Source organism: Mustela nigripes, chromosome 14 (assembly GCF_022355385.1).
Source record: "Mustela nigripes isolate SB6536 chromosome 14, MUSNIG.SB6536, whole genome shotgun sequence".
Taxonomy (NCBI): Eukaryota; Metazoa; Chordata; class Mammalia; order Carnivora; family Mustelidae; genus Mustela; species Mustela nigripes.
The window spans coordinates 61738802-61765135 of NC_081570.1; the positions used below are offsets into that span (position 1 = coordinate 61738802).

Here is a 26334-nt window from a genome sequence, read left to right on the forward strand (position 1 = left end):
CTTAAGGCTTTTTTTTTTTTTTTTTTTTGATGTTTGCTTTCTTTCTCAGAACTAGGCAAAACTTTTCTTTCCCATTTTTCTATTTCTCAGAGAAGCAAATTCAGTTAAATGTGTCAAACCTATCTTCTGGCTCCATCTTTGATTTTTGCATTCTATGCAGTCATGTACTTTTACTTCATTGACAACCAAGAGTTCCTGAGGACTTTTCCTCCAAAAGAATGCATTTGGAATGCCTGCAAAGACTAGGGGGTGTTTTTGTGTCCTTTTGAAGAAAGCTAAAATAGAAAATGATGATTAGTTAAGTTCTGCCTCTAAAGGTGAGGGATTAGCACAATCAGCAGATGGCGGATACAGTGTAGGTTTTGGAGCAGAGCTTCCAGTCTCATTTATTCTTCAAGGAATTAGAGGCACCTTATTTCTCGTCTCAAAACTCATGTCTTTTAACTCTGGTGAAGAGGAAAGCACTAGATGTGTCTGCACTGCCACTGCACCTCCTTTATGAGCTCTGTCATCTTTATCTGGTTGAATATTTTGAACTTCTCCGAAATCTTGCAAATTACAGTTAATTCTGAGATCTATTTCACTACGAGGACTATTTTCAGCTTCCGGGGAACATGTGATACTCAAATCCTTAGCTGTAATAGTAGCCTCAGCAGAGCTTGAATCATACAACATATGCTTTTCACTTTTTCCATTTTCCCAAGTTTGCTGCATTTCTTTTCTACTACCTTTTAAGGTCAACTGTGCAGTCCTAATTAATGTACTAGAATCTGCCTTGTTTCCATCCAACATTTTATTCTATTCTTTCCCTAATATTTTTATCCCTAGTATTTCAGTGCCATCATCTCTGGGCAATGCCTTTGTGCTATCAGTTTCTTTTTTGTCACTGTTGGTTGGATTCCAAATGGCTTGAGTACTAAGAGAAGTACTGATATCTTTGGGAATCTCTGTTCTATTTTGGTATGGAATAGAATTTTTCTTCATCGAAGTTAGGTCGCCTGTGGCTTGTGTCTCAGAGGAAATGAGAGCGGAATCATCAGTTTCTCTTTGGGGAGGTTTTATTCCTACATCATTTCCCTCATCCATGATACAACGTTCCACAATTTGATGTGATATATTCCATTTGGGCATCAACATTTTTTCCTCATTTCCAAGTTGTGTGTGACTTGAGTGTTGCTCTACATGTTTCAAGGTTTCATTTTGATTTAAGGTATGTTCTTTATTGGTGTCCATTTTGTGGCCATCTACAAATTGTGTTTGATTCCCCAGGGACAAAGAAAACTGATTTGGCCCAATGATCTTGGATTTGTCCTGCTCCCTGTGCTCAGTGGGCTCTGTTGCCCCTTGGTCAGTAGACCCCCTGGAAATGCTGGGGGGTAAAACATCACTTTCTGTATTTTCCCAAGTAGCTGGTAAATACTTGGGTACTTCCAATGCAAGGGGAGTTGCACCTTCCACTTGCTCATTTGAAAATTGAGAGCTTGCCTGCCTGTGTTCAGCTATGATGGGTGTGGGTAGAGGAGGCAGTGCTGATGCATTGCTATCAGGAATGAGGCCATTAGGGTGACAGTTGCCTTCCCTGGACCTCTGGGTGACTACAGGTAAGTCATTAGCACTGAGCGGAGGAGTCTTTTTAGTGTCTTGTTGGTAATACGGGGTCTGCTTTGGAGCATGTTTGAGAGGAATGCTCTTTGAAGTGAGTTTATCACAGTTGTTGTTACTCACTGGCTGTTGGGGAAAATCTGCAGAGGACACAAGGTTTATATCAGCTTCTTTCTGAGAAGCTTTAGGTAATTTATGCGGCAGTAACAATACCTGTTTGCATTTCTTTGGGAGTTCTGACAATGATTTTTCTGGATGGACTTTGACTTTTCTGAATGGGTGTGAGTTTAATTTTATCCTTGAATTTTGTTTTTTAATTTTCCCTTTGAGGTCAGATTGACTGGTTCTCTTCTTTTTCGGAATCTGTGGATCAGCAGACCGATTTCCTCCTTTGTTTCCCTCCTGAGGATTGCCACATTTTTTGAGATCCAACTTGGTCAGGGGGCTACTTTGAGTTTTCTGCTGTTTCCAGTGGGTTGATGTTTTAGACGACATCACCAGATGATTTTTTTCTACTAAATCAGGATCACAGAAGCTAACCCTCTTAGGGGAATATGTTTTCTTGATTTTTGTTGATAACCTTGATAACTCTGGGCTGTCCTCCCTCATAAGGAATTTTTCTATTGCGCTGTTAATTTGGATCTGCTCTTTCTTGGCCTTTGAATGTTCTTGACGATTTGGCTTCTTTTCTTTCACGTAATCTTGAAATTGATCACAGGGCACATACTTACAGATAAGAGAACTGTTTGGCTGAAAATAGCTAGGCCTGCTCCATTTTAACGGTCCACAAGGATCATCATATTTTGATCTATGTTTTTGTAAGATCTGTTGTACACAGTGTTCCTCGGGCTCACAAGGCTGGGATGATGAACCTGTAATAAAATGTCTCTGCCTGTGAGGTTGTAAGCCACTGTCTTTTTTTTCTACTGGAGGCTGCCATGATTCATTTGTTAAATGCTTTTCAAGACTTTCTCTTGCCAACACTGAAGCGGATGTTGCATATCTCCTCCTGAATGTGTCATTGTTGATATCTGCTGAACAATAAATGCAGAAATTTAGCACTGAGCAGAGTTTTATTACCCCAACCGAACAGATGCTTAGAAACCTTATGAAAGGTGCAAAAAATGATTCCTCTGATGATGGCAATTCTTGAATACTTCCTAATTTTTAACCAAGCCCACAAAAGACTTTGGGGAGTTTACAAAGCTACCCTTTACGGCCCCATTTTAATAGTTGCAATGCTGAATTAAAAGTTCAGAATTAGAAATAAAAACATTCATAGTTGTAAATCTTTACATTGGTTGTTGGTTAGGTTAGCTTTAAATGAATAATATCTAAGCTCTTTTCAAATGGCCATCACAATAGTTTTCTGCATTAATTTCCCAGTTAGAACTAAATATTAGGAAGAACATGATACTGTATTGAGTAGTGTTTAGGTTTCAAACACAAGATACCTTCAACCACAAAAAAGAAATACCTGTGATACTACTACTGGCTTCATCAAAGCAGAGGCCATACCTGTTTAATTTCCCATCACTTAATATAGGATTAATTAAATATTTTTTTAAATGAATGAGTATTCTGGAATATGGTCTGGTCTGTATTGCAGGAATCTCTGTGAATTTTAAATGATACATGTTAATATGATATTAATGATACCTGTTAAATAATAATAATGACCAAAAAAATAGTAATATTTACCATTAATTAAGCATCTACTAAGAGCCAGGCACTGTGCTAAATACAGTACCTTCATTATCTCATTTAATATTCTCAAGAGATCTGATCCACTGGACAAGTCCTGTTGTCCTATCACTTTCATAGATGAAGAAAGATGCTTAGAGAGGTGAAATGCTTCTACCCATCACATTTCCACATGTCCATATCGGCAGAACTTGACCCAGGTCTGTCTGACACTAAACCCTATCCTCTTAAGTACAATGCATGTTAGGTTTAAAGTAACATCTTCTCAGTATACTTTCTCTTGTCTTCTGAAGTTGTTTGTTTTATCCAAAGGAAGAAAGGAGTATTACTGTTCAGAGATCGAAAGGAAGACGTGAGCTAGCCTTCACACTAGCATCTGACTCTTAAGATTTGCCTTCAATTTTCTGGGGGACCTTGGGGAAGCTACTTACTCAATGGGTATCAAGAGATAAGACTTAGATGGGAATTTTATGTGGATATAAAATTATTCTGGGGAAAGAATTTTAGCTTTTATCAGATTCCAAGAGAGTTCTGTGACTCAAAGATAAATATTCAGAACTATCATCTCTAAATCTTCCCTACTCCTGAAATACTGTGATTCTGTGTTTCCAAGTTTGGAGACATAATAAGAGTGACATTGACTCTTACTGACTTCTCTTCAAAAGCAAACGTGGCCTTGGTTGTTTTCTCCTCCAATACCTATTCATTCCATCTCCAGTACAATGCCTGACATGTAGCAGAATTTCAAGTTTTTCTCAAAAGTAAATGTATTGATTTGACAAACAACTGTGTTCTCTGTGTGAAACAAGGGACTGGGTTTTAAATGGTTAAGAGACAACATTCCCTTCAGTAAAAGGGTTTCCCACAGAAAAGTTAAGGCATTGGACAAAGCTAAACAACTGCCTGAAGTGTGGCTCTATTGAAAGGGTAAGTGTTTCTTTCTTTCTAAAATAAAGCCAGTCTGATCTGGTTTCTATGACAGACTTTTTTTTTTTTTTAAACTTTGGCTACTCCTCTCTTGAGTCAAATCATCAGACCCTAGAAACTAGTAAGAACTGGAGTCGGGGGAATGCAATGGCCTGCCTTATGCCACACATGAAATAACATACAGTTTCATTCTTTTCCAATTGTCCCCAAATCCATCTTAAGGGCCATATCCTGACAGTGAGAATTTCTTGGTGCTGTACCTCCACCATTCATATTCTGAGAGAAAGCTCTGCTCATTGTAAACCAATTCAAATAAATGACAGGAACCTCTTTACAGAAAAGCTGTCAAAGTTTTTACTGCTGAGCCTGAAAGCATCACCTTACTATTCAGGAAGGAAAAGGAAGACATTTAATTCATTGCCTCCACCTAAATATTGACATTGCCCATGTACAGTGGGTAGATGTCATGGCCAGATTCACTTGGCTCCCAACATGGGACGATGAATTAAGTCCTGACTTTCCCTGGACTGGAAAGTTATCATCCTTGACAGCTCAGCAAGCAAAGTGTGTGTCTTGACATCATTCCTGAAATGAATCACTAGCATTAGAAGGCCCATTCTTCTAACATGTCATGCTCTGAGAAGGTTGCTTACTGCAGAATTGGCATTAGAGCTCGAAGGATGTCGGAATAGAAGCCGATACTCAGCCTCCCATAAATCTTAACAGCATATTGCTATTTAAAAGCCTGCTTTTCTTTAAAAAAAAAAAAAAAAAAAAAAGAAGAAGAAGAAGAGGAGGAGGAGGAGGAGGAGGAGAAGAAAAAGAAACTTGTTAGATGTTGGGTCACAAACTCACTTTCCAACAGGCATAAGATATACTTACTCTCAGCTCCTGAGGGTGGGGGAGTCCTCATCTACACCTTACCCCAAACATACATGCAGATACATACAGATCTAGTATCTTTAGAAGAAGGACAGACTGGTATGACACAATGATTTTTATAGCATTCTACTTTTAAGGAAATTATGTCTTTTGGAGGAATTTAAACAGTGGGATCCTCTGAAACAAGGCAACTCACCTATTGTTCTTGTTACATGCTGTGGCAAAGTTGGAGGTTGGACTTCCCCAGGCTCATGATTCCTTAGCTCTTTAACTCTCTTTGGACAATGTCTTGTAAGTAAGCCTGCTTCATTAAAAGCTGCCATATTCCCAGGAGGCTCTGAACATCCTGACTGCAGCAATCTGCCACCAAAGCAGAAGAAAGTGCTGTCTGCCCCATGGTCTTTACCTTTCAGGTTTCTAAATGATCCGTCAGGGGCTGTGGACTCAGAGGCCAGTGCTGCTTCATGGCTGTTTTCCTGTAAAAGTGGCATTTCCTTTCTGGACCCCACAATGGACATGACCTTTATCTCGTTTTCCTGAGTTAAGTGGCAGTTACAGTATCCCTTAGCGTGGTAATTTCTTGCCTCATGAGCACACAGGGATTCATCGAAGGTTCTGCAACAAAGGTTTTCTGATGTGTGTTCATTTGCTCTGCCTTGTTGGAGTTTCCAGTTAAATACAACTAAACCTAGGCAAGTGAGACCAACAGCTCCTGTGACAAATAGAGAGACCATTAAAAGATAACATCAAAGGAAGAAACATATAAATCACCAAATGTGAAATCCGCAAATATCAAGGTTAATGGTTTAAAGGGCATCAGAATGGGTGGGAAGTCTATCACCATGAAGAAAAATACCAATGCAGACAGAGGCTGTTTAATCAACATTGTTCTGTCTGTTAATTTGGAGCTCTCTTTGTAGCCTATTAAAAATTATAAGAAAAATACCATCTGGAATGCCTTTGGTGGAAAAAAGGAGTTTTTTTTCATGGACTGAGATTCATTCAAGATAAAATCATTCTTGCATTAAAATCTTCTGCCTGTAGGAAACCAAATTTCCTATTTCTTATTAGGAAATAGTAGACTACATTTAGTACATACCCTGAAATTCCCATATATCATAACCCCCTCCTATTGTTGTATTTTTTTCATCCCTAAGATTCACCCCCTACCCCAGAAAAAGTCATTGACTTCTGATTAGCATAAAGGCCAAATCCCTGGGCATCCAAGTCTCAGCGCAATCTGGCTGTAACCTCCCTCCTTTGCCTAATTTTTCATTTTTCATTATTTAAACACTGTGTTTCAAACTCTTCAGTTCACTAGTCTTAAGGTATTTCTAAGGTTTTGTGTATGCCCCTCGCATACACAAGGTTTTGTGACTCTTGCAGTTTTTTCCCTTATCTCTGTTTATTTGAATTTTTTTCTAAATTTATTTATCCTTTAAAAACTAAATCTGTACCTCTGAATTTCTCGATACCTTTGCTGTTTTTTCCATCTTGCAAAGATCACTCCCTTCTATGAACTCCCACAAAATCATGACTGACATCTAATCTCAGACTGTCTGGAACTGTCCGTTCATGTTCTACGTATGTATAACTTATCCTCTGAATAAACCTGCAAAGGGTAGTGTTTCTCAAACACACACAGAGTCTCACCTGTTTCTACTTCACCGTTTCCCATCTTGACAAAAGGCATGCTCAACTGCCTAGATGTTCAAACCAAAGTCTCTAGAGTTATACCGCACTTCCCTCTCTGTCCTAGTCATTTCCTTTTTTCTTAGCCCTTATAACAGTATAAAATTACTGTGTTTGCTTACTTGCTTGCTCGTTCACTGTCTGTCTTCCCCTGCTAGAATTAAGTGCTGAGAGAAAATGGACCTTTACAGTTTTGTTCGACATCTTATCTCCAGTACCCTCAACTCTCACACAGGCTTACCGGAATGTTTATTGAATATTCTTAAGTAAACAGAAGGGATTCTGTTTATGAGTTTTCTTAATGAAATGCACTGAGTGGTCTAACTTTACAAATCTCCAAAATGGTGATGGGGTAGACATGGTGTCAGTATCAACTAAGTTAGGAGCTCTGTTTTCTAAGTCCAGCTCTGACCACAAATTGCTGTGTGACCTTAGGCAAGTCAGTTCCCCTGGAGAACTCAGTTTCCTGACTCTGGAAATGAGGACAGTGAAAGAGATGAGGTCAACATTTTAGACTTTTTGATTGATTGCACCATGCCTGGTTCCCTCTACTGCAGACAATTTAATGAAAACATGATATTTTTTGAACTTGAAAGAAAAGAGAAAGTATCAGGCCATGATTTCTTCATTTTTCTGTTAAAGATGAAGATTAACCAAAGTGAATAGCAGCCTCTGGTAAAAACCATCAAGCTTTAGGTAGTTTACCAGATCTTGAGGTCTTATAAGCCCCACTTTAATTTTTTTGTGATAGTATATTCTTAGTACTATCACATTTTGACATAACTTAATCTCTATTAAAGACACAACAATTTTTTTAAAAGCAATAGCAAAACTTAGATCAGACCCTTTATTGCCTAGAGCTAGGGTAATTCCAAAAAAGACTTTTGGCTTTAAAATATTAAAAACATACAAAAATAATAAAATTTTAGAACCACTCCATATGTCTTACAGGGAGTAAGAAAACTCAGGATTCAAAGCTTTGTTCTGACACCTTCCTTGAGCAAGTTTTCTAACCTCTCTGAGCCTTATTTTTTCTCCCCTATCAAATGAGAATGATTAATACCACTCAGTAATTAAATGAGATAATATATGTGACATGTAACACATAGTAAACTTTGATCATAGGTTCAGTGAATCATCATTGTGGTTTATGGTTATGATTCCTACTGCTGTTGTTTCATTTTGATATTCCCTATTAGGTCCTAGAAGACTCAGCTGTTGGGTGTGGGAGGAGAGAAAGTCCATACTATCACTTGATATGGCTGATGCAGTTACTAAGCCAAATAATAAAGAAAAGAAAGATCTAAATTTTCTTAAACACATGCATCAGCCATTGAAATGAGAGTAGGCATAATCTGATTATAGGGTGAAGTTTTCCCTCTAATTGCATCTAAATGGCAAGGATCTACTCACTCTCCTGCTGTTGATGCTAGAAGGGTGTGTGCATCGCATTGCTCAGGTATGGTCACTTTCTATCAGTGCAGAGAGCAAAAAGCAGCAAATGAAGCTTGTAGGCAGGCTGAACATGCTATTAAGAAGATAGTTGAATTTTCATTGCCATGGGCATTGTTGCTATTTTTAAAAAGTGTTCTAACAATCTTTCTGAGTTGGAAAAACAACAACAACAAAAAGCAAAATTTAATGATAAGTCCTTGCTGGAAATGTTACAGCTTCATGAAATCTTTCTCCTTTCATCAACCAATTCACAGAATGGGAGGTTTTAAGATATTAGAGTATGATGCCAAACAACCACTTATTAGTTTTCAATTCACTGAATTTGATTTTTTATATTCTCTGGAATTTTGATGATTTTTCTACAGCCTAAGAAAGAAAGGGATTCAAGGGTCAAATTATAGTTCTAAGTCTTTTCCCCACAATCGACAGTTATAGGTTATTAATTACATTTTTACTTCAGAGGGACTAGAATCTTAATAGAATAAATTGTATAGTAGGAATTTTTTTAAGACAAATATTTCCTAAAAATATTTTTAACAATCACTCAGAGAGATACCTAATGATAATTTTACACATTATAACTTGTGTATAATCATACTTATAACTCATCAGAATTTGTCCGTGCATAATAAGCTTCCTATTATTTTGACAAAACCTTTGAATCTTCCAGAATTTATATCCATTTCTATAGTAATGTAATTTGGTAGTAAATTTTTTCTGAAAATAGATACAGAAAATACCTAGAAGATATTGAAAATTAGTCCATTGTAATATTTCCAAAATGATGCCCTACAAAACACGAATTTAATGAAATCCTCTGTGAAAAAAGAGTTAATGATTAAGTAAATTTAAGAAACATTCCACATTGTATCTTCCTCTTAATGATCATAATGCTCATTAGAAATTAGAAAAATGCTGCAGTAAAGAAACCTGCATCACTTTGTTTAATCCACCATTACCCAAATCTCTTTGAACCTCACAACATGTTGTTTACATGTGCATCTGTGTATGTTTTTATTGGAATATCTATTAATTATTCTGTAGAACTAGCACTTGAGTTCTACTATTCTAGTACATTTAAAGTAAAATTCCCTGCCCTGTTGCTTTGGTCTTTTATGGTAAATTATTTCTTAACACACATAATTACTGACATGGTTACATAGTTTTTGAAATAATTTATCTTTCTGGGAGGATTTAAATTCACTTCCAAGTGAATCAGATTACCGCTGATGGTAGTTCCATTGTTTAGACCGGACACTGGTGCCCATCTATTCTGATTAAAAGTGTAACTGTCAGGAGTTAAAAATCTGATGTTCAAGTTTTGCTGGAAACCTGCTATGGAACAATTATTTATAGCACATATTCAAAATACATCAGTTCAGTCCTGGATGTCATTTGCAAACCTCTGGTGTTCTCGCTTTGGGGCACTCCCCCCAGCCCCCACACACACCTCATCACCATGGTTACCCACAAGTGCAAAGGATTTCACCACACACTCACTGCAAGCATAGGGGGGAAACACACATCCAGGTAGATAACTCAAGAAATCTCATGTATATTTGGTCTTTGACTAATGATATTAAGTATCACTTTATATCATTCACCCAGTGAGAGGTAACAATAGTTGATGTATAGTTAAGAGATGTTTAAACTACCTTAGAAAAATTAAAGAGTTGAAAATTATCTTCTCTTTAGTCAGTCCGGGGAGGTATGGGCCAAGTTTATGAATGAGTTGATAAACAGAAATCTCACAAGAATTCAAAACCCCCAAATAGGCGGAAAGCAAGGCACAGAGAGGTTAAATAACTTCCCCAAGGTCACAGAGCAAGTAAGAGGGCAGTCAGGATTCAAACCTGGGTGATCTAACTGCAGAGCTCATACACTAAATGTTTGTGCTGTACAAGCACTCTAGAGCAGGATGCATGTGATTTCCATACTACCAACTCCTCGTGCACCTGGTTAAGCCCACTGATTCTTACTATACCACAGAGGGGCACACGGACGAGAGCACCTTGAAGAAAGAGACAATGTCTCATCACTTTTTAATCCCTATTTCTAGTGTTTTAATGAATGTCCCAGTGTTTCGTGACAAATGGAAGATTGATAAAATGTAGATACTATTCCTGCATTACAGACAAGAAAACTGAATCTGAATGGTAAGGTGACTGACTCGGAATTACAGTGGTTATTATACTAAGACTAGAGTTCTTGAATTCTGGTCCAAGACCCTTTCCTCTGTTACACAGCTTCTCTGCAACAGGAAATTCTTACAACCTGTTCCAGGTCAATCAACATCCTCCCACATCTACTGACAACCTCTCCCTTCCACAAGCCCTGGAAAATTTCCCCAAATCGCCTGGGAAAGGCATCATTTAGTGTATTTTAAGAGCATGGAAATGAGCTGGGCACACTTCTCCCTGGCATACCTGCAAAGCCAAGGACAGTCAGCAGAGCCACATCCTGCCCCGGGAGGAGGGGACTTCTGTTCTTTAAAACCAGAGTGAAGTTGGAGACCTTGGAGTCACAGTTGGTCTCAGACAGCTTTAGCACACTCTTTGCGGTGGCCACAGCCGCGACAGATGGCTGACAACTTAGGTCCTGGGCATTCCGGAGCATGCGAGCCGAAGACTTAACATAGTTTCTTAAAAACCGGGCAAGGGGGTAGAGATCACAAGAGCAGCTCCACTGGTTCTTATCTAAACTCAGAAGGATTAGCTGCTTCAGTGGAGTGAAAACATCTGGCATGTGGGCCAACCTATTTCGAGAAAGGTCCACTTCCTGTAGTTGAGGAAAGGGCTGGAAAGCATCTTTCCCAATGTAGGAAATAAAATTGTTAGATAAATCCAGATGCCTAAGACGGTGCAGCTTCACGCCTCCGAAGGAAGTGCCTGTCAGGTTAGTGATCTGATTCCCATCCAGGTGGAGCCGGGTCAGGCCCTTGGTGTTCCGGAACCAGGACCCCCGAAGGGTATGCAGAGCATTATTGCTAAGCACGAGCACCTGCAGACCGTGAAGCTCGCTGAAGGTGAGATCAGTAAGCGAAGAGCTGGATATTTGGTTGTGCTCCAGCAACAGTGTCCGCAACCCTGAGAGGCCATGCAAGGCATCTTCCCGAACGTCCGCGATGCCATTTCTGCTCAAGGAGAGCAAGGCAAGATTAAACAAGAGGGAGAGATTTGTGCTCTCTATGGCGGAGAGGTATCCATCAGTGATGATTAAAACCTTCGTGGTCGCAGGGGCTGCTGTGGGGAAGAAAAGCACAAACTAGCAGCAAGATACACACAAGCGGGAGGGGAGTGCAGTGGAGAGCAAAGATACTCAGTGCCCTCTGAACAATCTAACCACCTGGGTAAGAAAAACAAACAAAATGAAAAAAATTCCCTGATTTCTCGGTTTAAGGGGAAGCTGGCTCTTTATCAGAATGATGGATTTTTATGTTCTTTGTTTCTATGACATGTTTATTTGAGAAACATAAACCCATCTGTTCCTTTCGATGTCAAAGTTAATTCACTGTTTGGAATTATCACCATCAATTTTTGTTTTTGGTTTTGAATTTGGTTTTATTTTTGGTTTTGTTTTTGAAAGTGGCATTTTAGGCTTCCTCTCTGTGAGGCTGTGTACTGACCCACTCCAGGCCTGCCAGCCCAAGACAGATTTATCCATGAGCCACGCATGTGTCTAAGTTTCATGGCCAGTTTTCCACGAGCAGTGTATATTTATGCTGTGAACTCAGTCATCTTTTCTCTCAAACCTAAAGGTAGAAGTTGGGTGGGAGGAGTGAGAAGGAGTGTTGGTTTCTGCTTTTTAGCTCCAGGCTAAAAGTTGGCAACTCAGTGAGGATCTCTATTCTCTCCAGACGACCTGAGGATCTGTCAGTGGGGTTCTCATTATAGTCTGGGCCATCTTGGCCTCCACTCTAATATCTGTTCCCTCCAATGAAGTACATCATGTGATGACAGGTGGTACTCAGGGCTTCCAACTGTTAAATCCCTTCACCATAATCACCTCAGAGCTATCACTGCTCTGTCATTAGAAATCAAAGCGTTTTAACTCAATAAAGATGTATTATAATCAGGAGTTATTGTAACACATCTTTATCATGCTAAAATTGTTTTGACTGCAAATGACAGTGCCATAAAGATGGAAGAGTCCATTGTCCCTGGGAGGTCTACAGGTGATATTAGAACAATCAACCAGGGGGGAAGCAAATCACAATTCCCTTATGAAATTCAGACTGTACTGCTGAAAGAAAGAGATTTCAAAAATGTGAAAAAGGGATTTTCATGGTGTCTTCTTTTGGAAGAATTGCTCCCATCTCTATAGCACAAACAAGCTCAAACTGTGGTCTTTTTCTGTATAGTATTTATTGCTGATTATTTGAACTCTATTAATTCTGGCCAGTTTAGCATTTTGTTTCTCTCAGTATTGTTTTTGATATGGGTTAAGGGAGTTTTATTTTTATGGATCCCCAGTTCTCTAGGGATTTGTCGACTCTGAGGGAAGAGGCTATTGATTCTGTCAATTACTTCTTGTCTAGGAATAAACCCGAGCTCCACTCACAAGTCATCCATTTACTACTCTGTGTTTATGAAATTTAACTTCGTGAATGTGGCATTCCGTAAATGAGAAGGAAGATATAGAGGTGCTGCAATGTTTCTTACAGACTTCAGCTATCTCTGATCAGGGGGAAAAAAAAATGTAGTGAAGTCAGGAAATCTATTTGAGAGGATAGGAGTTTAGTGTTTAAGCGTTTTCAATACTAATTGGAAACAGTGTACAACCAACTACCCTTGAAACGGTCTCTCTCCTGTCAGGGATGACGATAACTTCTCTCTCTTAATTTTCATTGAGTCATAGGATTTTAGAAATGAAATTGTCTTCTTTCACTCCATCTTAACTCAGACTTGTTTCTGAAAATTTTCCATTGGCAGAGCTTATAACTTGTTTATCTTCTCTTGGATATCAGGATGTAAATCACATTCTCCTCAAATTTGTTAATAAGGTGTCTTATTAAATTGTTGACTTAAGCAAGCAATATGTAATGAATACAGGCAGTGTATCTTGTTAGCATTTCTACAGCTCATTTACCACCAATAAAAAAAGACTAGACTTTCAAAATTAGATGCACTTTGATAATAATCTGTTTTGCTAGTACATCACTTAATCTTACTAATGCTGAACAATTGCAGTTCAGGTTTCTGATTCATTGATATTTTTCCCAGCAAATGATAGGGCTCCAAACTGCACGAAGGATGGACAAAAATATAATTAAAGTGATTTATTTTTTTTCTATTATTAAAAAATGTGTGTGGCCGCATGAAATGGTAGTATTCTTCTGTAATAGCAAAATATCGCAGCTACCTCTGAAGGTAACTTAACGTCTTGCCATAGTTTTGGTTGAGACCACCAGAAACAGGAAGATAATGTGACCAGTCTCTCCTCACTGAGAAAGGCATGCCCTTTGAAAGTTTACCTCTATCAGGCTGAGCCGAGAGAGCACTCAACACAAGGCAAGCCTCGGCAGCAAATTCGCCAGATACACTTAACACTGCTTTTTAGAGCTATTGGTTTTATTACCTACTATATAGTTTAGCTGTTGACAGAGGGTTACATCTCTGGTGCAAACCACGCATGACGCAGGACAAGCTGCCACCAGCCTCAGTACGATGGCAAAGAGCATGAGCCATCCACCTGAAAGGAGAGAACAAGGCACATCATGATGTTGGCATTTATTACCATGATTTCAGTATGTTCAGCTCATGAGGCATTTGGGTGATTTCTTCTATGTAATGAGCCACCTTGGGTTCTCACAAGATGCCAGGTGAATAGCTAGAATTCTTAATTCGTATATAATTTAAACCAAACTTCTAAAGCATTTGACCATAAATTTAGAGAGCTCATATGCAGGGCACACCCCTTAGAATAGTTTATTTAAAAACTAAATTACTCTGCAAAATACTGTACAGCTTATTGAGCTTTTGCACATACATGATCTTATTTAGTTCTTTTAATTCTGCAATGCAACTGGAGGCTGAAAGGCTGAAGTTCAGAATGGCTCATAAACCACCTAAAGTTACATAGCTATTTGGTATTTGACTTCACATCTTTTGACTCTCTCTCCAGCGTTCTTTCTAGTTTGCAGAAGTTAATCTCAGGCACTGCATCTTACATAAACACCAGCAAAGTATTCTTTACAGATTTAGATGCCATACTTAGAGAGGGAGTCTGGAGGAGCACCAAGATCATAAGCCCTACCTCGCTTTGAATTCAGCTCTGCTATTTACTGACTAAGGTATCTTAGGTAAATTATTCATTTTTTCTTATTTTTTGCCTTTTCATTTTTAAAATGGAAATAACAGATGCCTATATTATAGAGTATGTTGTAAAAATTCAATGGAATGCTCTGTTTAAGAAATGTTAGATTTTACCATGATTTTTATGCTTTTTCAGCCCTCCAATGAAATGTTAACATCATTTGGATATAATATTACAAAAAGGCTATGTATTTATAATGTATTACATGATTGATCTAGGGGGGAAAGAAAACCTGAAGCACATTGTAATAAAAACGCTCTACCTCTATAATAACATAGTTTGAGAATTAATTAAAATGTAAATAAAACATAAAATCATGAATCCTGTCCTTCGTTCAACCCTCTGTCCTGAATGCTTTCTGTAGGCCGAACACTGCTACAGGCACTGGGGATAGAGTAGTGACAACGATAAATCCCTGCCCTCATGGGCAACAAAAATCAGTATGGAAATATCTGTTAAGTCATGTGGAAATAAGTGCTACGGAATAAATGAAGTAAGAAAGGGAGCAGACAGCACTGGCTTGGGGGTTCTAAAACATGGTAACAAGGAAAACCTCTCTGACAAAGTAACATTTAAGCAAAGATCTGGAGAAGGTGAAGGCACTGATCAGTCCAGGTGGAGAGAAAGGCAAATGCAAAAGTCCCTGAGAGCGCGGTGTGCTTGGCCTGCAGCGGTTAGCCTGACCACAGACGCGAGCAGGAGGGGAGCATCAGGCAGTAGGGAGGGCAGGCTATGCGCAAGCCTTACAGGATGGAATGGAAAGGTGTTGCTTTGTATCCAAATCAGATGAGCCTCCTAGGGGGCTTTTATGAGTGGTATTACTTAATCTGTAGTGCATTTTTAAATGATTATTTTAGGGGCACCTGGGTGGCTCAGTGGGTTCAACATCTGTCTTCGGCTCAGGTCAAGATCCCAAGGTCCTGGTTTGGAGCCCTGCATCATCAGGCTCCCTGCTCAGCAGCAGGTCTGCTTCTTCCTCTTCCTCTGCCACTCCCCCTGCTTATGCACTCTCTCACTCTCTCTCTCTCTCTCTCTCTGTAAAATAAATAAATAAAATATTTTAAATAAATAAAAAAAACAAAATGAGTATCTTGGCTACTGTGTTGGTTACTATAGTTTGAAATCAGGGAGCATAAAACTGGAGTTTTGGCATTTTTCAAGACTGCTTTGGCTATTCAAAGTCTTTTGTGGTTTCATACAAATATTAGGATTCTCTGTTCTATTTTTATGGAATATGTCTTTAGAATTTTGGTAGGGATTGCATGAATCTGTAGATTGCTTTAGGTAGTATGGACATTTTAATAATACGAACTCTTCCAATCCATGAGCATAGAAATTTTTCCATTTACCTGTTTTTGTTTTTTTCAATTTCTTTCATCAGTGTCTTACGGCTTTCAGTGTACAGACCTTTTGCCTCCTTAGTCAGATTTATTCTTGGGTATTTAATTCTTTTTGATGTAATTATAAATAGTATTATTTTGCTAATTTATTTTCCTGACAGTCATTATTAGTGTATAGAAATGTAACAGATTTTTGTGTATTTGGTTTTGTATCCATAACTTCACTGGATTTATTAATTTCAACAGTTTTTTGGTGAAGTCTAAAGGGTTTCCTATATATAATATCACAATATCTGCAAATAGTTTTACTCCTTCCTTTCTAATTTGGATGTTTTATTTCTTTTTCTTGCCTAATTGACCCTGGCTAGGGTTTCTAATACTATGTTGAATAAAAGTGGCAAGAGGGGGCATTCTTGTCTTATTGCTGAACTTAGAGGAAAAGCATTGAGCATGTAGGTTGGCTACCATGTTGGGAATACTTTTGATAGAGAAAGAACAGAAGCGGCAAAAGTAATTATAAGGCAATTATAATAATTCAAAAAGGAGAAGATGGTGGTTTAGATGAAAAAGAGAGGTAGATTATGGACAACTTTTTTATTATCATGATGCAATTTAATATAACAAATTTGAGCTCAAACAAGCTGTCCTGTACAATGGAACATGCTAGGTATACAGAAGTAAATAAACCATTGCTTACTCTCAAAGCACTTTCTACATAGTGGCCTAGTTATAGCCCAAGGAAGAATTAAATAAATCTAAAGAGAGCTGCAAACTTATTTTGTGGAACCACTTGAACACGTTAAGAAGGGTGTATCTTGTGAATTGAGCCTTGAGGGCAGAGGATTTCTATAGGTAGAGAGTAAGAGTTAGATAATTCTAATCTGAGAAAATAGTAAGAACAACGCCCCGCATCGGGCAAAAATCTAATCTCAATTCACTTCTTTAAATTTACCTGAGCTGCTTGGAGCCCATTCCCTGCATATGTGCTCCAGAGACCAGCCAAAGATTTAAACAGAGTTTGTATGCAGATTCTGGGGCTCCCTTTCTTAGACTCTATTCTTCCAGGGTCTCCCCTCATTTTCTAGTGCCTATGCATGGTAAGCAGGATTCTACGATGGTCCCAACATCCCTGACCCCTGGTATACATGCCAAGGATAATCCTCTCCCCTTGAATACGGGAAGAACCGACAAATATTATTAAATATGATTACTCCTATAATTATGTTTCCTCATATGGCAAAAGGAAAATTTCCCTGGGTAGGCCTGATCTAATCAGATGGGCTCTTTAAAAGCAGAGAATATTTCTCCAGTTGGTCACAGAGGAAGAAGAGAAACATGTCCTTGCTGCCCAGGATGAAAGCAAATGGCCATGTTGTGAACTACTTATAGGAACCATGTGGCAAGAAACTGTGAGCACTTTCCAGAAGCTGAGAGTCATCTCTAAACAACTATTGGCAAGAAAACAGGAACTTGAGTCAGACAACCACAAGGAAATGAATTCTTCCAAAAACCAGAGAGCTAAGAAGAGGCCTTGAGCCTCAGAGGACAATCACAGTGCTAGCTGACACTTTGATTTTAGTCTGGTGAGACCCTGAGCAAAGGACCCAGTTAATTTACACTCACTTCCTGACCCACGGAAGCTGTGAGATAATAAGTGGGTGTTGCTTTAAATGATTAAATCTGTGATGTTTTGTTAAAAACCATAGCTAATATATTCTGATTGCCCTGAATTTTGTCATCTGGTTCTTTAAGCAAACCTGTAGGCTTTCATAAGAATTTTAATTGTTCCCTAAGATGTGGTTGGGACCTGCCCTTAGGGTAAATTTTGCTATAAATAAATAAATAAACGTGAAACTGACTCCATGCCCTTCCTGTCTTCCAAGTGACTCCCCTCCCGAAGCTACTGGCTTTTGTTCCCTCTCTACTGCCTTTAGGTAGCCGTCTTTTGCATTTTGTCCGGAGCTTACAGTTGTCTGGGGAAAGATTGATCCACTATAAAATGCTACCTGTCCATTCAGATTCTGGATGCCTTCTGCAGACAGAATGGATATGATTTGCTGGTGGATGAAGAGCAAGAGTATGACAAAGAGAGAAGTCAGAGAGGATTCTTCGTTTTTTTGGCCTCTATAAGTGAAAGGATGCAGTTGCCATTTACTGAAACAGGGAAGACTATGAATATGAAAAATGGCATATGTGAGTTTAGAGTTTAAGAGAGTGTACTGGGCTAGATATAGATATTTGGGAGTTGTTTTTTAAAGCCGTGAGACAGAATTAAACCCTCAAAAAATTAACTCTAAAGAGAGATGAGAAGAAACCGAAAGCTTGAGTCCTGGTACATTACAGAATTTAAAGATGAAAAGGAAAAAGTGAAACTAATAGAGGAGACTGAGGAGGAACAAATGAGAGAGGAGAAAATTAGTGAGAAGTAGTGACCTCAAATCCAATTAAAGATGTTTCGGGCACGAAGGAATGATTATTTGCATTTAATGCAGTGCCAAGGAAGATGAACATTCCATAGAAATGTGAGTGGAGGCAAATTCTGTGGATTTAAACACTGGTGGATGGTCGGTGTAGTAGTGGGAATCAGAAGTTTGAGGGATGAGAAGGTCCAAAATAAGTATCTGGAGTGCAAGAGAGTGAGTGAACCAAAAATGTGTAATAGGCTCTCTAGGCAGTACTGAGGGACCACCTCAGGTTAGGGGGACATGGTTTTGAAGTGAAGACTGGTCAGGATGGATTTAATCAAGATTGGGAATTTTTTTTTTTAAGATTTTACTTATTTGAGAGAGAGAGAGAGAGTGTGTGTGTGTGAGAGGCAGCATGAGAGGGGAGAAGATTAGAGGGAGACACAGACCACCCCCCCTGGCGCCCGGAGCCCGATATGGCACTCAATCCCCGGACTTCGGGATCATGACCTGAGCTGAAGGCAATTGCTTAACCAACTGAGCCACCCAGGCATCCTGGGAATTTTTATTTTTTTCCAGTAGTGTACAAAATGCATGATAAGGCAAGGTAACTGAAGCTGTATGGAAGAGAGTGATTATGATTGCTAATAAAATGTAAGCTAAGTAAGGGAGGAAACAAGGTGAGTAAATGACAGTGAAGAGATAGTAAGATGAACAGGCAAACCATAAGAGACTTAACTATAGAGGACAAAACGAGGGTTGATGGAGGGAGGTGGGTAGGGGGGTGGGCTAAACGGTAATGGGCATTAAGGAGGACACTTGTGATGAGCACTGGGTGATGAGTCACTAAATTCTACTCCTGAAGCCGACATTACACTATATGTTACCTAAGTAGAATTTAAATAAGAACTTGAAACAAAAAGAAGAAAGAAAAGATGGTAAGATGAACAAAAAAATAAGGGAGATAGATTAGATGATAGGTAGGTAAATAGATATATGCAGGCATATGTACCTACATAGAACAATATTAGCATAAACACGGTTTTTAAGGCAGAGTGATAGATACATGGAGGTTTATTAAATTGTTCTCTAATCCTTTAGGGTATATTTTAAAACGTTCACAATATAAAGTTGGGGGGTTTTTTTTGTTTTTTTTTGTTTGTTTGTTTTATTTTTAAAGATTTTATTTATTTATTTGACAGGCAGAGATCACAAGTAGGCAGAGAGGCAGGCAGAGAGAGAGAGAAGGAAGCAGGCTCCCTGCTGAGCAGAGAGCCCGATGCGGGACTCTATCCCAGGATCCTGAGATCATGACCTGAGCCAAAGGCAGCGGCTTAACCCACTGAGCCACCCAGGCGTCCATAAAGTTCGGTTTTTTTTTTAAGTGGCAAGATGGTTTGTGTGGTTAAAGATTGTTGGAGTCAGGGTTCCAGAAGAAGTAAGCTAGAAAGGCACCTCGGTGGCTCAGTCAGTTAAGCATCTGCCTTCCACTCAGTCATGATCTCGGGGTCCCGGGATTGAGCCCCACATCGGAACCTGCTTCTCCCTGTTCCCCCTGCTCATGTTCTCTCTCTCTCAATCTCTCTCTCTTTCAAATAAATAAATAAAATCTTTTAAAAAATGAAAAAAATTGAAAATGAGTAATCTAGAGAGAAAGTAGAGCCTAGATAGTGATCTGATGGAAACTGACAGGATAAAAACTTGGAAGGGTTGCAGACCTTGTTAGTAACTGGTCTAGGATAGGACACAGAAGCTGAGTGACTAGAAGAAGGTGGAGTGTAAGGTCAAGGCAGAAGAGGAGACAAAGGAACCTAGAGGTCAGGCCATTCTAATGATTAGTTGCATGGATAATAAAAGCACTAAGTAATGTTAGCATGACAGGGAGCCAAACACTAAAGCCTTCAAAGAATGATGGACAGTGGCTGGTGTAATAGCTTCATAAACTGGTGGTTTTTAGAAGAGAGGCCATTTGGAAACAATAAGGAAGACCCAGAGCTCCACTCACCCCATCACCACCCCCACCGACTTAGGGGCACCAGGAATACGCAAGAAAAAAAACAGCTTTCACTTGAGAGGGCTCTGGGAAAGCAGTGTCCTCAGGGGAGGGCTAGATATTAAGGGAGAAATTGTTCTACTAAGAATCTAAATTAGGTGGTTACCGCGCCTGAATGTTAAATTGGGCTATCCACCTCCTGGCAGTAAAAGTTTCATAAAGGAGAAATGATAGGTTATATAGTCCCTAGGATCTGACAAAAGGAGGTATATAATCTCTTCCAAAAAGAACAACATTTTCTAAAATCCCCAGTACTTTTTCCATAGATCCATAATCATCTTTATATCCTGAGCAATTAGAACGAAGTTTGGAATGTAATCAGAATACAATAAATGTTTGTTTAACTAAACTCATCAGACACAGAAGTTCATAATGAACAATGTCTTTAATGGAAGCTTTTGAATATAAAAAGCTTATCTTAACCCCTAAAATAGGGCATAATCATAAGGTTTCTATTGATCTTAGTTTTGAATCTGAGATGACATTTTCAATATGAAGCTAATTACAAAATTTGCTTTAGCAGTTCCTTTCCTACAGACACATTGTGCAGTATATTACAAGGCGCTGAGATAGTTAACAGTTTTTAGTATTCACTTTTATTCTTTCATTTTGAAGAGAAAAACCTGCCATTTAAAAGCATGCAAAGCTAATTAAAGCTTTTCCACTATTTCATTATCTGAATGTAGTTGCAAATTCTGACTTAAAAGTCTTATCAGAAGACTCAACATCCCTCCCTGAACAGCAAATGAACATTCAATTAACACTTCAATACAAGTGTATTTTAAATAAAAATATACTTTATTGTTAATCTCATTCTTTACAAATGCAAATACCCAATTTTAAAATCCAAAGAGTTGCCTCCCTTTTATTCTTTGGGGGAAAAAAGTCTTTTCTTTATTTACAGGGAAGACCCGAATTTTCTGAAGTTGTTACCAAGTTAGAAGAGTGTCTTTGCAACATTGAGGTAAGAACTTTAGCTTCTGAAATATGTCTTAAAAAAAAATCTTGAATATCCAAGGGGATAGGGGATTAGGCAAGTGGTACTCATAGAAAGTAGGTATGAAGGTCCATAACTTCATTCATATATTTACCCTGTTCATTAAGCTTCTAAGATGGACTGACGGAATCTATAGGGACAAAGGCAAATTCAGCATGAATTGGGGCCTTACAGCACATGATCAGTCAGGCAAATGGGCACAGGCAAGCCCAGCTTGAAAAAATTAATTTGTAAAAGTTCGAAAATACAGCAAATATGTTAGAAGGTAATTATGTAAATCAACTTTTTACTATACAAAAGTTCCTATCTACAGTGAAATGTAAGTTAAAATATTAAGCCATTGTCTATGCTCAATAAGAAAGGGAAATTATCACTAAAATTAGTGCATAAATTAATTGGGATGCATTGCTTTTATACCACACATGTGTTGCATGAAGTGATATATGTTGGTAATCAGCCTAATGGAATTTTCTTCCCTTAATATCAAGGAGCTGTTTGCTTTAATTTTCTCTCTAATTGCTTTAATTTTCTATACACCTGGTCAGGAGATAGTACTTGAAAATAAGCAAGGAAGCTAACACATGAGCACTAATTCAAAAATAATAATATATCCCCAATGCAAATGAGTGCTGCAAGAGACAGGAGTGGACATCACATATATAGGCTTAAAAACACACATGCATATGATGGGAAGGAGCAAAACAGGGGAAATAGCATCAACAGCATCAATCCCAAAATGGAACCATCCATTTTTTTCCCCTAAAACAACAACAACAATAGCAACAAAATCTCCACTTATAGTCACTAGAACCCAATTTATTGGGAACGGGTTCCAGGTCTTCAGCGGCAGTCTGCAGCAAATGGCTGTTTCCTAACTCTGAAACGGAACTTCTAAAAAGGAAGTATTTTTTTGTAGGAGGCAGCTTCAGTCTTTGGACATCAAACGTCCATTCCCTTCTCTTCAGTCCTGAAACATGCAAAGCAGAGAAAAGTAGTAGTATATAGGGTGGGGCTTTAGCAGCCCCTACCAACAAGGGCATCTGCCAGAGGCCTTGCATGTTGAGAGACACTTAAGGCTTAAGTTCCAAGTGTCCTCGCACTTGGAACCTTTGTGTTTCACAGGGAAAAGCTGCTCCAAGCCTGGGGACATAGCCAATTTGATGAGGAAAGTGGATTCCAGAAACAGAGACAATGGTAGGATCTCCTAAACTAGTATGGCTTCTTATACTGACCAAGCCTCTTAGCACAATCTCCACCAGTACAGAAGATAAATAATTTTATAGACAAAGAGAACTTGCCAGACTGGGCTGCACCAAATAATAGCCCAGAATCAACTTTCAAGGGCTTGATTTGTGGAATTCCGTGTCTTGGAAGATGAAATGATAGGGCATGTCGAACAAGAATAAATGGTAACATCACATACCAGAGTCAAAGAAACAATAGAAAGAATGTCAAATGGTGGAGATATGGTTTAGGAGGATCATACATGTCTGTGGATTATAAGCTCTTAGGGAGTTAGAATGTGAAGTAGCTGTTTTGCTACAGAATAAAGGATGGGTATCATTCTTCTCTCTTCTGAGATGGCCAAACAAAATAGTACCCAGTGATGTCCTTTTAAAGGGATGATCATAACTGGAACACAAATTTTAGGGAAGACAGATCAGAATGATGAATGGATTGAAAATCATGGGTGTGAGAACCAATTAAAGGAACCAGAGATGCTTGTCCCAGAGAAGAGAAAATTAGGATGAGCCTGAGAGCTATTTTTTAAACATTTGAAAAATGATCATATGGCAAAGGGATTGGCCCGTTCTCTATGGGCCAACAGATGGAAATGAAGCGCAACTACGGTTTGGTTTTTTTAAAAGAAAGAAGTGTCTAATTGTCAGAGCTGTCCTAAGATAAATGAGCAGATCTGGAGGCAGTGAGGTCCTCATCACTCGAGACTCCCCATCAGCTTGCATAGCTAACTTGAAAAGGAGGCACAGAAGAGATTCAATCATTGAAGAGTTTGAAGGTTCATTTCAACACTGACAACACATGATTCTCAGAGCTTCACTTAGTAATATCTTGGCTACTGTGAAGAGCCTAGCATTTACATATATTTTATTTTTAAACCAAAATCTACTGCCGACATGTTTTATGAAATTATAATGTCAAAGCACTAGTGTGCTCAGTTAGGTTAGGTAAACAGCAAGGTCGTCAGAAATTCAAGAAAACTACTCTCCTATTTTTTTTTTCTTTTCTGTCTCATTTTCTTCATTCTCTTCTATTTTCTAGCTACACTTAACTATTTGTAACTATTTTTAAAAATTCTCCCCCAACAACTCTCTTTAGTCCTCATGCTTGCCAGACATTAAAGCATCCTTCATTTTATAAAATGGATGTATTCTTGGAAACATGTGTAAATTCATTTTACGTAAAGGAAATAATTTCATATAAAGGGGATAATTTTAAGCTATAGTTTAAAGGAACTCTGCCATGAATCTCATCACCATAGTGAAAAATGTCATCTTTCAACCATTAAATAATCACCTTCTAAATATCCGTGTTATGAATCTGATTTGAGCATACCATGTATTCTGAAAGATGGTGTAAGTTGAATGGGCCAGCTCTCAGGCTAGAACTAGGTCAAAAAAGTAAATTAAGCTAGCCATGTGTTGTCATCAGAGGCCAATAGGAAAAGCCGGAAGCAAACTGAGATGAATACAAATTGAAATATGAGAAATCCTAGAATAGAAAGTTAAAAGAAATCCATATTCTATTCTGTGCCTTAAGCCTGTCGGATTTATGAAAGGATTGAAACTACCCCTTCTTCACTCAGATGATGTCTCCTGCATCAAGTAACAGTAGCGGGTCTCTCTCACCTTCTGCTTCTTCTGACTGCCTGGTGAGCCGGGGTGGGCCTGGCCAGAGCCACGTGGCAGCTTTAAGAAGTCGTTTTGAATTGGAATATGCTCTGAATGCGAGGTCCTGTGCTGCCTGGTTCCAAAGGTGAGTGGCAATCTAAACAACAGTCTCATGGTCCAGTTAACCAGAACCCACCAAGTTCTTCACCCGATTTGGTTAGTGTTAATGAGGGATTTACCATCTTTATGGCAAACTTTGAAGTAAGAGTTTTTAGCCCATTTTTCATATAATATTCTATTAATGTTATAGTACTAAAAAATAGAAAGTATATTATTTATTTATTTAAGATGTCTAAGTTTCAAGTAACAGTAGTTACCTCTAGCTTAATATGGAACTGTCTAACTACAGCAACTAAAGGAATTTACTGAAAGCATTTTGGGGTTATCTTATGGCATCCAAGGAAGGATTCCTTGTGTAAGAACCAAGACATAGCTTTGAGGATCTGAACACCACAAGAGTTCAGCATACCGAGGCTGACCCTATGACCCAGCAATTCCGCTCCTAGGTACATACCCCAAAGAACGGTAAACAGGTACTCAAACAAATACTTGTACTCAAATATTTGTAGTAGCCCTATTCACAATTGCCAAAAGGTGGAAACAACCCAAATATCCATTAACAGATAAGCAGATAAACAAAGTGTGGTATGCACATAATAAAACATTCTTCAGTCATAAAAAGGAATGACATACTGATATATGCTTCAACATGGATGAACCTAGAAAATAAGCCTTCAGTTGGAAGAAGCCATGCACAGAGATTATATGTTATATGATCCTCTTTATATGAATACCCAGAATAAGTGTGTAAGTCAGTTCAGGCTGCCATAACAACTGGAGGTTTAAAGAACAGAAATTTATTTTCTCACTCTGGAGGCTGATAATCTGAGATCAGGATGCTGGCATGGTCAGGCTCCGGTGGGGACATACCGATGCCCATCTTCCTGGCTTACAGATGGCCCCTTTCTCACTGTGTTCTCACATGGCAAAGAGAGTTCTGCAATCTCTTCACCTTTTTATAAAGGCATCCGTCCTGTGGGATCAGGGCTTCAGCCTGACCTTATCTAATCTTAATGGTCTCCTTAAAGGCCCATCTCCAATACAGTCACATAGGGTTTAGTGCTTCAACATACGGATTTAGTGGGAGGAGGACACAACTCAGTCCATAAAAGGTAATATGTAAATCCAGTAAAAAAATTTTTTTTAATTAAAAAATAAAAATAAAGCAGACTGGTAGTTGCCAGAAGCTATGGAGAGAGAGAAATTAGGACTAATAGCTTAATGTGTACAGGGTTTTATTTTGGGATCATAAAACTATTTTGGAACTAGAGAGAGGTGGCTGTAAAACACTGTGATTGTACTAAAGGCCACTGAATTGTTCACTTTAATATGATTAATTGCATGTTATGTGAACTTTACCTCAAAAAAAAAAAAAAAAAGTGAAAAAGAGGAAAAAAAAACAAGCAAAGGAGCAAGTCAGAAAAAAGAAAAGAAAAAAAACATTCTTCCATAGTGAACTCTACTATTTACATGCCCCAGTTCCCAACAGACAGTCTCTTTGTCTCTCAGCTTAACTGTAAAGTTTCAAGGAGAGATATATCAATTATGTAATGCCATAATAATTCTCTATAAAATCCATGCCAGATATATCAATTATGTAATGCCATAATAATTCTGTATAAAACCCATACCAGAATCTAAGAACATACATTCATAAGTATTTTTTTCTTGCTCATGTATCTCTGAGCTGGTTGTAGGTGGCTTGACTGAGCACAGGTTTTATCCAAAGTCTATCCCACATGTCTTTCCCTGTCTTTGGCGCAGCAGCTACTTGAGACATGTTCTTCTCATGGACAAAGGCTAGGAACTCAAGAGGACAGGCCCAACTTCACATGTCCATTTAATTCCTGTGTTCAAGTTGTACCCGATGGCATTCCATGGGCACGTCACATAGCTGAGTCTAATATCCAATAGGGAGAGAAAATATATTTACTCAACCTCTAGTGGAAGGAACTACAAAGTCACTTGGCAAAGGCCATAGACATGTGAATAT

The 26334-nt window shown here is 38.6% G+C and overlaps 2 protein-coding genes across 2 annotated transcripts in view; one reads left to right on the plus strand and one right to left on the minus strand.

Annotated features, from left to right (window-relative positions):
• The window catches only part of TNNI3K (TNNI3 interacting kinase), a 318208-nt gene that overhangs the window by 244094 nt on the left and 47780 nt on the right, over nt 1-26334 (plus strand). Inside the window, 2 exon segments of the mRNA XM_059375142.1 lie at nt 21280-21339; nt 24197-24366. Of these exon segments, the coding sequence (XP_059231125.1) occupies nt 21280-21339; nt 24197-24366 (230 nt within the window).
• On the minus strand, nt 295-13942 carry LRRC53 (leucine rich repeat containing 53). The gene is given in 4 exon segments (XM_059376241.1): nt 295-2633; nt 5312-5827; nt 10689-11504; nt 13840-13942. Coding segments are annotated over 4 exon segments (3774 nt in total).